General features: G+C 48.4%; 1 protein-coding gene across 1 annotated transcript in view; it reads right to left on the bottom strand.

The window, feature by feature from the left end:
- The window catches only part of BACE2 (beta-secretase 2), a 107,055-nt gene that overhangs the window by 20,964 nt on the left and 73,934 nt on the right, over positions 1 to 12,157 (bottom strand). The window contains exons 5-7 of the mRNA XM_032174732.2: positions 11,789 to 11,923; positions 9,312 to 9,413; positions 4,757 to 4,906 (exon numbers count right to left, since the gene is read on the bottom strand). Of these exons, the coding sequence (XP_032030623.1) occupies positions 4,757 to 4,906; positions 9,312 to 9,413; positions 11,789 to 11,923 (387 nt within the window). The remainder of the gene's footprint in view (positions 1 to 4,756; positions 4,907 to 9,311; positions 9,414 to 11,788; positions 11,924 to 12,157) is intronic.

Consider the following 12,157-nt stretch of genomic DNA (forward strand, 5'->3'; position numbering starts at 1 on the left):
ACTTCACATGGCTCAGATGCTGCCCTCTGCACCAGCACTACAACGGTGAATGACACACGGTCCCTGCTCCCTCGAGGCTTCCAATCTAGGGGGGACCAGGCAGTAACCATAGCGGGGGGAAGTGCCCCCACAGACCCCCTCTGTGGGTACTGCTGACCACTAATCACTTCCTCCGTGTGGAAGCTTTCTTCACTTGGACTCTAAGAGGGCTGCATTCTTCTTCTCCCTAACTCCCTGGCTGCTCCTTCCCAGGCACTGTATTGGATTTCCTTCATCTTCCTCCCCTGCAAGCATCGGAGCACTCTCAGGCTCTGGCTTCCTCTCAATCTTCCCTCCTTGGTTGACCCATCTGGCCCCACCCCATGGCCCTAGGTCACCCCGTAATCTCGCCTGAGACTCCCAACTCCTCCTCTCCAGCCCAGACCTGGGCCATCATTGCCACATGCTTGTGTCCGCCTGCCTGTCCACCTCTCAAATGGCATTTCCCGTGTAACCTGTGAAACCTGAATGCTGGCTGTTTCCCCCAAATCAGACCTCTCCCACAGTTCTCTGTCGCAGTAAATTCATGATTCACCCAGTTACTCAGGCCCTATAGTGCTGGGCCAGTCCTTTTCTCTCTTAGCCTGCATACAGACTGTAACCAGACCCTTCTGAGCCTTCCTGTGAAACCGAAGCGGAATCTAATCACTCCCTCGCCCGACTTAGGCCAAGTCCTCACCGTCCTCATCCCTCGGGATCCACTGCAATGGCTCGTAGCTGGCCCAGAGCCCATCATGCCCCCTCGGGCAGACAGAGTTTTAAAAGTAGGCAGCCTGATGGAGGCAGGATGATTTCCTCAGTGAAAAGAGGAAGAAGTAATCAACATCAGAGAGAAGACAGCATCTGTGGGTCAGAAGTTCTGCTGTTCAGGAGGGCCAGTTCCCACAGGTGCTGTGCAGTGTTAAATGAAGATGAGTTGGCCATTGATATCTCTGGAGCCAAGAGTATGTGGGGAAATGGGTCAAACCTTAACACAATCACTGAGCAAATCAATATCCTATCAGCAGTAACAATCTCTTGGCTTTTGAATAGCAAATAATTCAAATGCAGGCAATTAGAGAGTATAGCAGCTGAGTATGACAAAATGCCACCTGTTTGGAGAAAAGCAAGAGTGCAAAATGAGTAAGAAAACAAAACTTCCTGTGAGTAATGATTAGCCTTAAAGGGCAGAGACAGGAAGAAAGACTTGGAGGAAAAAGGCAGACACACTAATACATAGAGTCCTAGGCCTTCCGGCTGTAGGGGGTTTGAGGGACTACGAGGGGTGATTTTGGAGGGAGCAGAAAAGATTGAGAGGAGACCAGCAGGGAGGGGCTGCCATGTGACCACACTGAAGAGCAGGTCAAGTAGGGACAATGCAGAAGCTGTGAAGAAACCTTAGAGCTCCCCTGTGGGCTGGCGGCTGCTGTTTTTTAACAAGCCACATAGGATTCAGCCCATGGGATTTTGGAAAACAGTGTTGGGTATAGACAAAGTTTAAAGTAATTGCTTTTGACTTGACTCTTTTCTGCAGGAGCAATCGTTTGCCCACTTATTAGGGCTCATGTTTGAGAGGTCCCAGGTAGGGCCCCATCCTAAAACTCTGAGGACAAGAACCCTGGCGGTTTCCCTTGGTGTTAGAAAAGCTGCTGGGCAGAGCCTTTCTGCTGGGAAACATGGAGCATGTGGGGTCTCACCAGGTGATCTTTCCCAGCTTCCTATTGGAGTCCCCTCCCAGAAAGGGAATGGAAAGCAAGTGGAATGTGATGCTGAGTAAGAAATCAGGAAAACAGCGGGCAAAGTGGATTTTTAAAAATCAAGAATCTGAACATGTCAAAGACAACCAAAAAATATCTACCATTATAGGTGAAAGCAATAATGAATTCTTATGCAGAGATGTGCAAATGAGATGAAATACTCCCAAATCCCTCTCATTCTGCTCCTGAGCTTGCCCAGTGCTGGGTCCTAAAAGCTATTGAGGAAGGCAAGCAAGCCTTCCTGGCTGCGACCCGCCTGGACTGAGAGGTTTCCCCCTAACGCCTGCCTTCTCCTCCTGCTTCTTATGAGTCCTTGGTGCCTGACATTTATTCAGCAGTGCACACCTGGGTCCTCAAGCTGGGTTTTGACATTATTACACACCACACTGATGAAATAATGTCCACATTTTGCCGCTCTACTAGCCAAAATGTAATCATCAAGAGCACATGATTTTTTTTTTTTTTTTTTTGAGATGGAGTCTCACGCTGTCATCCAGGCTGGAGTGCAGTGGCACAATCTCAGCTCACTGCAACCTCTGCCTCCCAGGTTTAAATGATTCTCCTGCCCAGCATCCCAGGTAGCTGGGATTACAGGTGCCTGCCACCAAGCCCAGCTAATTTTTTGTATTTTTAGTAAAGACTGGGTTTCAGTGTGTTGCCCAGGCCGGTCTCGAACTCCTGACCTCGTGATTCACCTTCCTTAGCCTCCCAAAGTGCTGGGATTACAGGCATGGGCCACTGCGCCCGGCCAAGAGCACATGATTTTAAAGATGATTTAAAGATGCTGAAGACATAGCATTGTAACATCACTCAGTGCAGCGCCATTCATCCAAGCATACTGCATTCTTCTGAAAATGTCTTTGGTAGGTATTATTGTTTCTCCTTTATAGTTAAAGAGACACAGGGCTAAATGCTTTGCTCAAAATTACGGCGTGAGGGAAGGGCAGTGCTGAGCGTGTAACTCAAGCCTCTCCTGAGAGCGTGGTATCTCCTGTCAGCCTGAATTTCTCCTGAAGCTTTCAATCCTTTCCCCAAGATCTCTCCTTTTCTGGAAAACACATCCCCACAATGTAAAGATGAAAATGGGAAAAGGCAGTAGTACCATTTACTTTTTTTCTCCTGAAATTACGCCTCCTTCTTTGTCCCTGCAATCCAATTCCCTTTATCTCAAATTAATCAGTTGCAACAAAGACACATTGATGTGTCCATTCCACAAACAGTTCTGATGTACTTTCCCTCCACTGCCTGGTGGCATTGGGGAAGGAAGGACAATCTTTTATCCCCACAGCTCTCATCTTCAAGGAATTTATAATTAATTGAAAACGAAATAGAAGTTAAGAAAACAGAAGTCAAATGAAAAAGGCAACAGCATAAAACGTACCCTAAAGATAAGATTCCATGCCAGATGAGCAGACCAGAAAATATGCGTGCTGAGTGGGAGGTGCAACCTCACAAATGGGTTATTCTGCTCGGCATAGTTTCAACAAAAGCTGGGTTGTTTGAGTTGAGTCTTAAAGGATGGGAAGAATCTGGATATACGGGCAGAGTAAGGAAGGGAGGGCATTTCAGGCAGGGGGGTTGGTAGAACAAAGGTTAGGAGATGGTTGCAGGCGAGAAGCCTTGAGGGTCAGTGGCCACCCAGCAGAGGGTTGGGGTGCAGTGAAAACACTGGGGAACTAGGAGGGGTCTGGTGGGAGGCCATGGACAGCGATGCCAGGAGCGAGCCCTGAGCATTTAAATCATGGGGACGCACTGCTTACTCATAGCAGGGGAGGCTCGGGTGAAAGCGGTGGTCTAGGAAGATGGATCTGACAACAGTTTCAAAAAGAAGAGAGGGTGGGGGCTCGGGAGCACAGCAGCACTCTGCAGGTTACAGAAGTGCTGGTGAGAGCCACACGCATGAGGGCTCAGTAATGGAGGAGAGGAGGAAGAGGTGAGAAACGGGACTGAGGAAGACAGACGTGGGCCATTTCATTAGACGTGTAGGATAAAGAGGGAGTTAGTGGGTACTGGGAGTATAGGAAAAAAATGATGTCTTCATCTTGGGCAATCTCGTTTTTTTTTTTTTTTTTTTTTTTTTCCTGAGACAGAGTCTCACTCTGTCACCAGGCTGCAGTGCAGTGGTGTGATCTCGGCTCACTGCAACCTCCGCCTCCCAGGTTCAAGCAATTCTCCTGCCTCAGCCTCCCGAGTAGCTGGGATTACAGGCATGCACCACCACGCCCGGCTAATTTTTGTATTTTTAGTAGAGACGGGGTTTTGCCATGTTGGCCAGGCTGGTCTCAAACTCCTGACCTCAGGTGATTTGCCTGCCTTGGCCTCCCAAAGTGCTGGGATTACAGGCGTGAGCCACTGCACCCAGCCCCCTTTTATTCTTTATACATAAACAGGAAAAATGGATAAGGGTGATGTGGTAGGTGTGACAAAAATGTCTCCAGGTCTTCCCTTTTCCTTGTAGCCACACCCTCGGCAATGTGGCTCCGTGGCTCCTCCCAGTGCGAGGGGCATCTTTTCCTCCATCCTCGGAATCTGGGCTAGCCTTGGGCTTGTTTGGGCAGCGTCATGGAAGAGACAGTGGCCAGTTCTGGGCTGACACTTCAGGAACCCCTGTGTGGTTCGTTTCTCTCTCCTAGGTCCCTGTTACCACGTGTGACTCAGACACTGAATGGAGAGAAACGCATGGCTCTGTTCCTCCATCCCCCTCGCCACCAGATATGTGAGTGAGACCATCCTACACCAGCCTGGGCGGAGGCCAACAGGGACCCAGCCAACCACCAGCTGAGCAGAGACACGTGAGTGAACCCGGCCAAGGGACACCACCCTGCCTGGACTCAGGGGCAGTAATACGTGTGGCTGCCTTTTGCAGCATTATTGTGGTGATAGAGATCTAATACAGGTGTGACATCTAATACACGTGTCATGCATGGAGTGCTTTCACTTTTGCATGATAAAAAGAGCAAAGCACAAATCCCAGTTCGTACCTGAGGCAGGATTGTGATACGGAATGACCTGCTGGAGTTCTCGTCTCTCAAGTAGATGGAGATTTTAGGGAAGTAAGACCAAGGTGTTTCCGAATTCGTCCAGCACGCCAGCTGGGACCCAGTCCAGAAACCGTCAGAGAATTCTGGAATCTAGACAAAACAAGATCACATGAGAAACCATGACTAGTCTGGCACGTCAACAGGAAACAGCTCCAGGCTCTCCTAGCCACCTCGCCAGATGCCCACAGGGATAAACAATGTTTAATTTGGACAGAATAGCAGGGACATTAGTCCCCTGGAAGAGTGACAGTGATGACGAAATAATAATGATTAAAATTGTCAAGACACACGAAGTACCTACTAGTACTAGTATTAGACACCTTTATAAGACCTTTGCAGCAATAGTTAACTTCAATTCTCAACCAGTGTGATAGCATTATCCTCATCACTTTACAGATGAGGCAACCAAAGCACTAGAGGTGAAGTAACTTGCCCAAGGTCACACAGCAGAGGGCAGAGGCCCTTCAGAAGAGAGAAATCCTAATTGTGGCCCCCAAGGCCTTTCTGCTTTTCACTTGCCCTCTGAATTCCATGAGCCCAGCAAGTTGCCTCCTGGTACGAGCCTAGTATGGGCTCTCTGCTCTTTTGGGACATTTTTCTCCTCCTCCAGATCTCAGGTCAGATGCCGCTTCATCCAGGAAGTCCTCCCTGGCTTCCTCTTATAACACTAGAACACCACCATGCCCCTCTCCTTCCTGGCCTTTCTCCTTGTGGCAGTTAACAATTTACACTGACTGGTGTGATACACTTCGGTCTCCTGCACTAGAATCCAAGTCTTCTCAGGACAGAGATCTGTGACCTGGCCCCCGCTGCAGCCCTAACACCTTGCACACAGAAGAGACCTGGGAAATATTTGTGGAAAAAAATAAATGGCATCCAGGGACAAAAAGGTGGCCGGCAACACAGGACATCCACCAGCACCTCTCACCAGGGAACCGGAAGGAAGGTATCATCTGCCCATATCCACTAGTTGCTGAGATGGCAAGTTAAGGACACCTGCGTGACCTCAGAGGCAGGCTCCCGAGCAGTCCGCCCTGGGCCTGCCGGCTGCTAAGGAAGGACTGTGTCTGATGTGTCTATCGCAGCATATCCAGGGCAGGGTCCCGCGTGGGGCACAGCAGGAAAAGGCCATGGCTGGGAGGAGGGGGTGTCTGTCCAGGGAGCTTCCCCAAGGAAGAAAGGCGTGAGCTGGGCTGGAGGGCCAAGCCAGCGCTGGGGAGGGGTGTGGTGGGGGTGCTGCAGAAGATGCTGCCGTGGAACCTGCCCGCTGGACATGGCTGGTGCTGAAGACAGACAGGAATGGAAGATGAGGTGGGGAGGGAACGAGGGGTGCCACTGTGAAGGAATGCCAAGCCGCATTTCATCTGCAGAGGGCTGAGTTCTGCAGCACATTGATGTGGTTCATGTGTCCAAGTGTACATGTGGGGCTCACTAGTGCTGAGTCCCCTGAGCTCCAGGGGATGGGCCTGGGCTAGACACACACTCCAGAGGCACTGACAGGTGAGCAGGAGGTATCGATGAGGCTAAGGATGGGATCACGCAGGAGGGTGTGCAGCAAGAACAGGGGGCTCAGGCCAGAAAAAGAAGCTCCATGAGGAGGGGCACAGGGACAGGGAGAGTCCAAGGAGGGGGCAGAAGGGTCTTATAGAAGCCAAAGGGATAGTTAGAACAGAAGACACGAAAATGGGACAGAACGCTGCCAAGACCAGAACTGAAAACACACGTGGGTGCCCCTGGATGCATCTGCCGATGCCCACACACTGAATATCGGGGGTGGCACATGCCACGTAACCATGCGGACTGCAGACACCTGCCCTCCTCACCAGGGCGTGCAGCTGGGGAGAAAGCGCCCTGTGGTTGGTTCATCCATCCCATGTTCTCCACTCAGACCATTTGTGATTGATTTGTGAAATTTCTAATGCTGGCATTAACGCATCTTTGCTTTGTAAAAAAGCGAAGTCTACTGAAGATGTGCATCACAGGGAGAGCCCCTTCTCAGACACGCTCATAAGAGGTGGGATGGTCATTTTGCTGGATTCTGCGAAGAGCTTTGGTGACCAGGTCTGCAGCGGGACACAGGGCACAGAGCTCAGATGACAGCGCCATGACCAGCTCCAACAGCAGGTGGACAATGAGGCTCCGAGGGGCCACGTCACTGGCTTGGGTAGCTCACTTCAGATTTGGAATGTGGGACTTACTGCCCCCAGAGCCATGGTCCTTAACTAAAAGTCTGGCAGCCTCCCTGGGGGTGAAGCCACGTATCCTTCCTTGGGAGCCAGTTTCGACCCTCAGATCACAGAGTTTTAAAGTTAGAAGTCATCTTCAAGTGGGTATTATTTTGCGTCTGGATTTACTCCTTGGAGAAGCGCTGGGCCTGAGCCACGCGGGCACTGCGGCAGGGTGGGAACGAGCCCAGGTCTCCGGGCCTCTGCACGGGCTGCACCCTGTACAATACTCCCTGCTCCAGGTTCATTTCTCAATACAGAACTCCAAACCTTTTATTTCTAGAATCCCGTCTGAACAATCCATGCCGGGGGACAGACCTCCACATTTTCATTGTCTTTCACTCTCTGAAGCCAGCCCTCCCCTTAACCAGAAGGAAACCCACGCCAAGACGGTTGGCTTACCGGAACTGGTAGATAAGAAAAACAAACACAACTTTTGGTCCAGAGACAGTAAGACAGACACACAATGTGGCCTTGTTATGCTTTCCCTGCCCAAGACAAACAACCTTCCCATGTTTCTCCCTCCTGACGCAGGCACCGACTGAAATCAGAGGATAATTTTAGACAAAGCAAACAAATGTTGTGATCTCATTCCTTCTACCTCGTGGTTTTCGGCTCAGCACATGCCACGATGAGCTTGGGAGTGCGAGCGCCCCACAGCCCCGCCGCCCCGCCTCTCACGGCACAGGGGCCTGTGGCAGGTCCACGACTCGCTGGATTTTCACACTGTGCTTCAAACACGTGCTCGGGATGGTGGTCAGACTTTTCCATTCAGGATATGAAGTTGGAAGATGCTCACGTTAATTCTGCTGAGGGCATTTTTACTATTTAAGAAATGAGGGTATCGCTCCTTATTTCAAGTAGGGTCTGATTTTCAGCAAGCGTTCTAAACTTAAGGCACTAAAAATGTTACCTGCCACTTTCTCTGATTCAGCAGATAGTGGGAAAGATGGAGACTCTGCCGTGGCTTCAGCTGCAGCTGCGCCAGGCCGCTGGCCGCCTTGAGACCTGCTGCTTCAAAAAGGGCCCGCGTCCTTTCCTGCTTATTCCCCCTCTGTGTCCGTTTCATCCACGTGCCGCTCTTCCCGCAGCAGTTACAGGTGTTTGAAGTTCAGGACAACCCAAAGCCCTCTCCCGCTTGTCACGCTTCTGCTATGAGCTGTAACAAGGCAACCACCATACGTGCTCCTGTCGGCCACTCTTTGAATTCAGCCATCACAGCAGAGTAGCGGGACAATCAGCCACGCCAGGGCCGCAGTACAGGCTTTGTGCAGGAAACACTTTCTGACAATCTCACAAGGAAGGCCCTGAGTGGACAGATGCTATGAGAACACTCAGGAAGCCAAAAGTCTTGTACATCTCGCATCTAAACAAATAGCAGCAACGCCGTGGTTGCACGTTTAATGGAAGCTCCAAGTATCTACTAAACACCAAGCATTTGACCCAAAACTCACAACCACCCCTCAGTTGAGAATACGGAGGCTCTCAGAGGGTACAAAACCCCTCCCCAGGCATCCAGCTAAAAGTGGCAAAAACTAGACTAAATTTAATCCTATTTCATCCCCAAAGCTGTGCTGTATCCAATGTTTATTGCCCTGAACTGAGTGGAAAGTTGGGGTCACACCAGGAATACCATCAGCCAGGTCCCTAAAGGCATGTTGTCCACAATCATAATTTTAATTGTATTTCAGAGCATGGCCATAAAATAATTATTAGATTGGTTGATTGTTCTTCGTCTTCTGTGAAAAAATGGTATTCTTTTATACAAACAGAAGCTAAGATACTAGTGCAGGGATGAAGGCCACAAAGCAGTAAAATGTTTGGTTTGTTTTGTTTTAAAGGCTATAAACGTATTATTGATTTATTGTTTATTCTAACATAGTTATATTATCAAGTATTGTTTTTCGCAGATTAAAAAAATACTATACCAACTGAACTATTATTTGAAATACTAGAGGGCATTGCACATTCAGATCCAAGTCCTCTGAGGTTCATGAAGGTATTATTTGCTAACATCAAAGAAGGGGATTGTGAAATTAACAAGTAATAGTTGAAACAAAACCCTTCAAAATATAAAGAGTTTAAATACATATAAAATATATTTACATATTCCACCTATACCATTACATATAAAGTATATAAATACACAATATGAAAATTTGAAATACATGGTGGAATAGTTCAGAGACGCTCAGAACACGCAGTGCTGCTCCTCAGCAGGTGACTGTAACTCAGCAACTCGGGGACCCGTGAGTGTCCCGAGGACTCACCAGAGATGCGCGGGCCACAGCTTCCACCACTGCATCAAACACCTTCTGGGGCAGGCGCAGCAACGTGGTGCCACTGTCCACGATGGCCTTGTCCGCATTATACTTGAACCGGGAGAGAAAGGGAAAGGTGCGTGAGTGACAGTGGCACTCCCCGCCCCGTGTGGCTCCAGCCGCCATCACCATCTGTCTGTTACACACAAATCCAGGAAGCCACACCAGTCGTCGCGGACTGTGTAGTTCATTCATGTTCTCAGAACTGGGGAACCAGGGGTCTTCCAACCAAACACGCTCACTTCAGAGACGAGGAAATGGGCCCAGGAAAGGGAGGGGACAAGGCCCAAATTAGCAAATCAATAGTCCTCCCAAGGCACAGCTCTTTCCTTACCCAGAGGTGCCCAAGTTCCTTCATTGAGGACCCCCCACTCCTGCCCCAGGGCAGAGGGAAGACCTATTTGTCTTTTGAGGCTGAAATATATTAAAAGCCACTTGTACGAACTGTACACAAATCAACTCTCTATGACCTCACTAACGAAGAGAAGAAGGACGGACAATTTTTCAACAGACATCCCATATTTGCATTGGGAACAGAACCAGAGCCACAGTGCATCATAGACTGAGACACACACAGGCGCTGCCAGCCCTGTCCCCACCTGCAACGTTCTTCATGTGGCAGAGGGAGGAGAAGGGACACCAGTGGCCAACACCAGACGAGCCACCCCAACCACTACGGGCACAGCTGCGTGGGCAAGTCTACTCAGGGATGGAATGAGTCCTGGGCGACTTGATGTTCCTGCCTTAAGGCAAATCCATGAGTCGCATGACCAATACAGCAACCGGGTCAAAAGGAAATAAGGGAGGAGGGGTTCAGGATTTTAAGAAAATGAAATATACCAATGTATTAGTATTCTTCACAAATATTAAATTATTTTCAGTGTAAAAACAAACTTAATTTAAAATATAACTTAGCTTGTTCATAAAATTTTCAGTTTTTTCATATGTAAGAAAAGTAAATATGTAAAATATGCAAACTGAAATGTTGCGCTAAGATGTCTTGGGGTTTGTTGTTTGTTCTTTTGTGGGGTGGGTGCATATGGGGTGGGCAGGAAAGAACCTAGAATCTAAGAATCACACCTCCAAATACAGGCTTTTCCTCTCTAATACACACACACACACACACACACATACACACAGACACACACATATACACAGAGGTTTTGTATTTTGTTTTACATTCGGACACTTGATTCTACCACTGGGTTCTTAATTGACAAATAAGTGCCTCTTGACAATAAACACAGATTTGCAATCGTTTCTCAGAGGTGTCAGGCCTCTGAGCCCAAGCTACACCATCATATCCCCTGTGACTGTGACCTGCACGTATATGTCCAGATGGCCCGAAGCAAGTGAAGAATCACAGAAGAAGTGAAAATGGCCGGTTCTTGCCTTAACTGATGACATTACCTTGTGAAATTCCTTCTCCTGGCTCATCCTGCCTCAAAGGCTCTCCCACTGAGCACCTTGTGACCCCCACCCTGGCCAGCCAGAGAGCAACCCTCTTTGAGTATAATTTTCCACTACCTACCCAAATCTTATAAAATGGCCCCACCCCTATCTCCCTTCACTGACTCTCTTTTCAGACTCAGCCCGCCTGCACCCAGGTGAAATAAAAACCTTGCTGCTCACACAAAGCCTGCTTTGTGGTCTCTTCACACGGACACACGTGACAAGCGGTACCTGCATATATGAGAATTGATGTTGCGATGTGATGGGTAATATGAACAGAAGTGCTAATAGGTTGGAATATAATGAAATCTCCATGGTTTTTATAAAGCATTCTAAAAGTGCTATAGAAGACTGAGGCTCTCACAAGTCATCATAATGATAATGTCATAATGTGTCACGAACAAACCAAAACTCAGTGAGAAGGCATGAACATGGTCCTGAGGTTTGGTGTCAGAGCTCTGCATGTGGCCACTTTAGCACTACCAAGCCACACATCTATACAGCATGACTGTTTTTTAGGAAGAATTCGGTACTCTGGGGGCCAGGCTAGCTGTGAATGGAGGATAAAAAGCTGATGATCTTTTCGGTTTCATTTTGCTTAATTTTCGTCCCTCTCTGTCCTACACTGATTAAAAATCTGCTTATTTCAACCTCTTAAACTGAGCTTAGGGACCATCAGTCCAAGATGAACGAATGGTGAAAGGTGTAGCTCAGATAGTCCTCTTCACTCACCATTTAACGGTAATTTTGCCCTATGAAGGTAAGTGGTTGGGAGGATGCAATATTTGGGGTGGGGAGGGAGGACAATTAATTGATTTCAACTTACTGTACAGCAAGTCCCTGCATCTTTTCACGTAATGAGCCTTTATCTTACGAGGTAATGTACCTTCTGTTGGCATCTACGGGTTCAGCTGGCATATTTAAGGGACCCAGACACACACAGAAAGACACAACAGAGACCGTAGCATAAATACCTCTCTGCAGTCCAGATTAAGGCTTTGGCCTCCGATTTCCAATTTCAGAATTTCTATCTGGTAGTACCACTCTTCCTTAATAGGGGTGTACCAGATGTCTCCTTTATACAAACTTGGTTCAATTCCACCCAGGACCTAGGACAGAAAATATTTTCAGGTATAAGAGAAAAAATACACAGACATATCAACAGGTTACACAGAGAAGCATGCACTTGTAAAGAGAAACTTCACTGCAATCAGGGCTTCTACTTCGTGACGATGTCATGAAACAAATATCAATGCTTAAAAAATAAACAAGGAGCCAGGCGCGGTGGCTCACACTTGTAATCCCAGCACTTCAGGAGGCTGAGGCAGATGGATCATGAAGTC

The sequence above is a fragment of the Hylobates moloch genome, unplaced genomic scaffold (genome assembly GCF_009828535.3).
Source record: "Hylobates moloch isolate HMO894 unplaced genomic scaffold, HMol_V3 SCAFFOLD_14, whole genome shotgun sequence".
NCBI lineage: Eukaryota > Metazoa > Chordata > Mammalia > Primates > Hylobatidae > Hylobates > Hylobates moloch.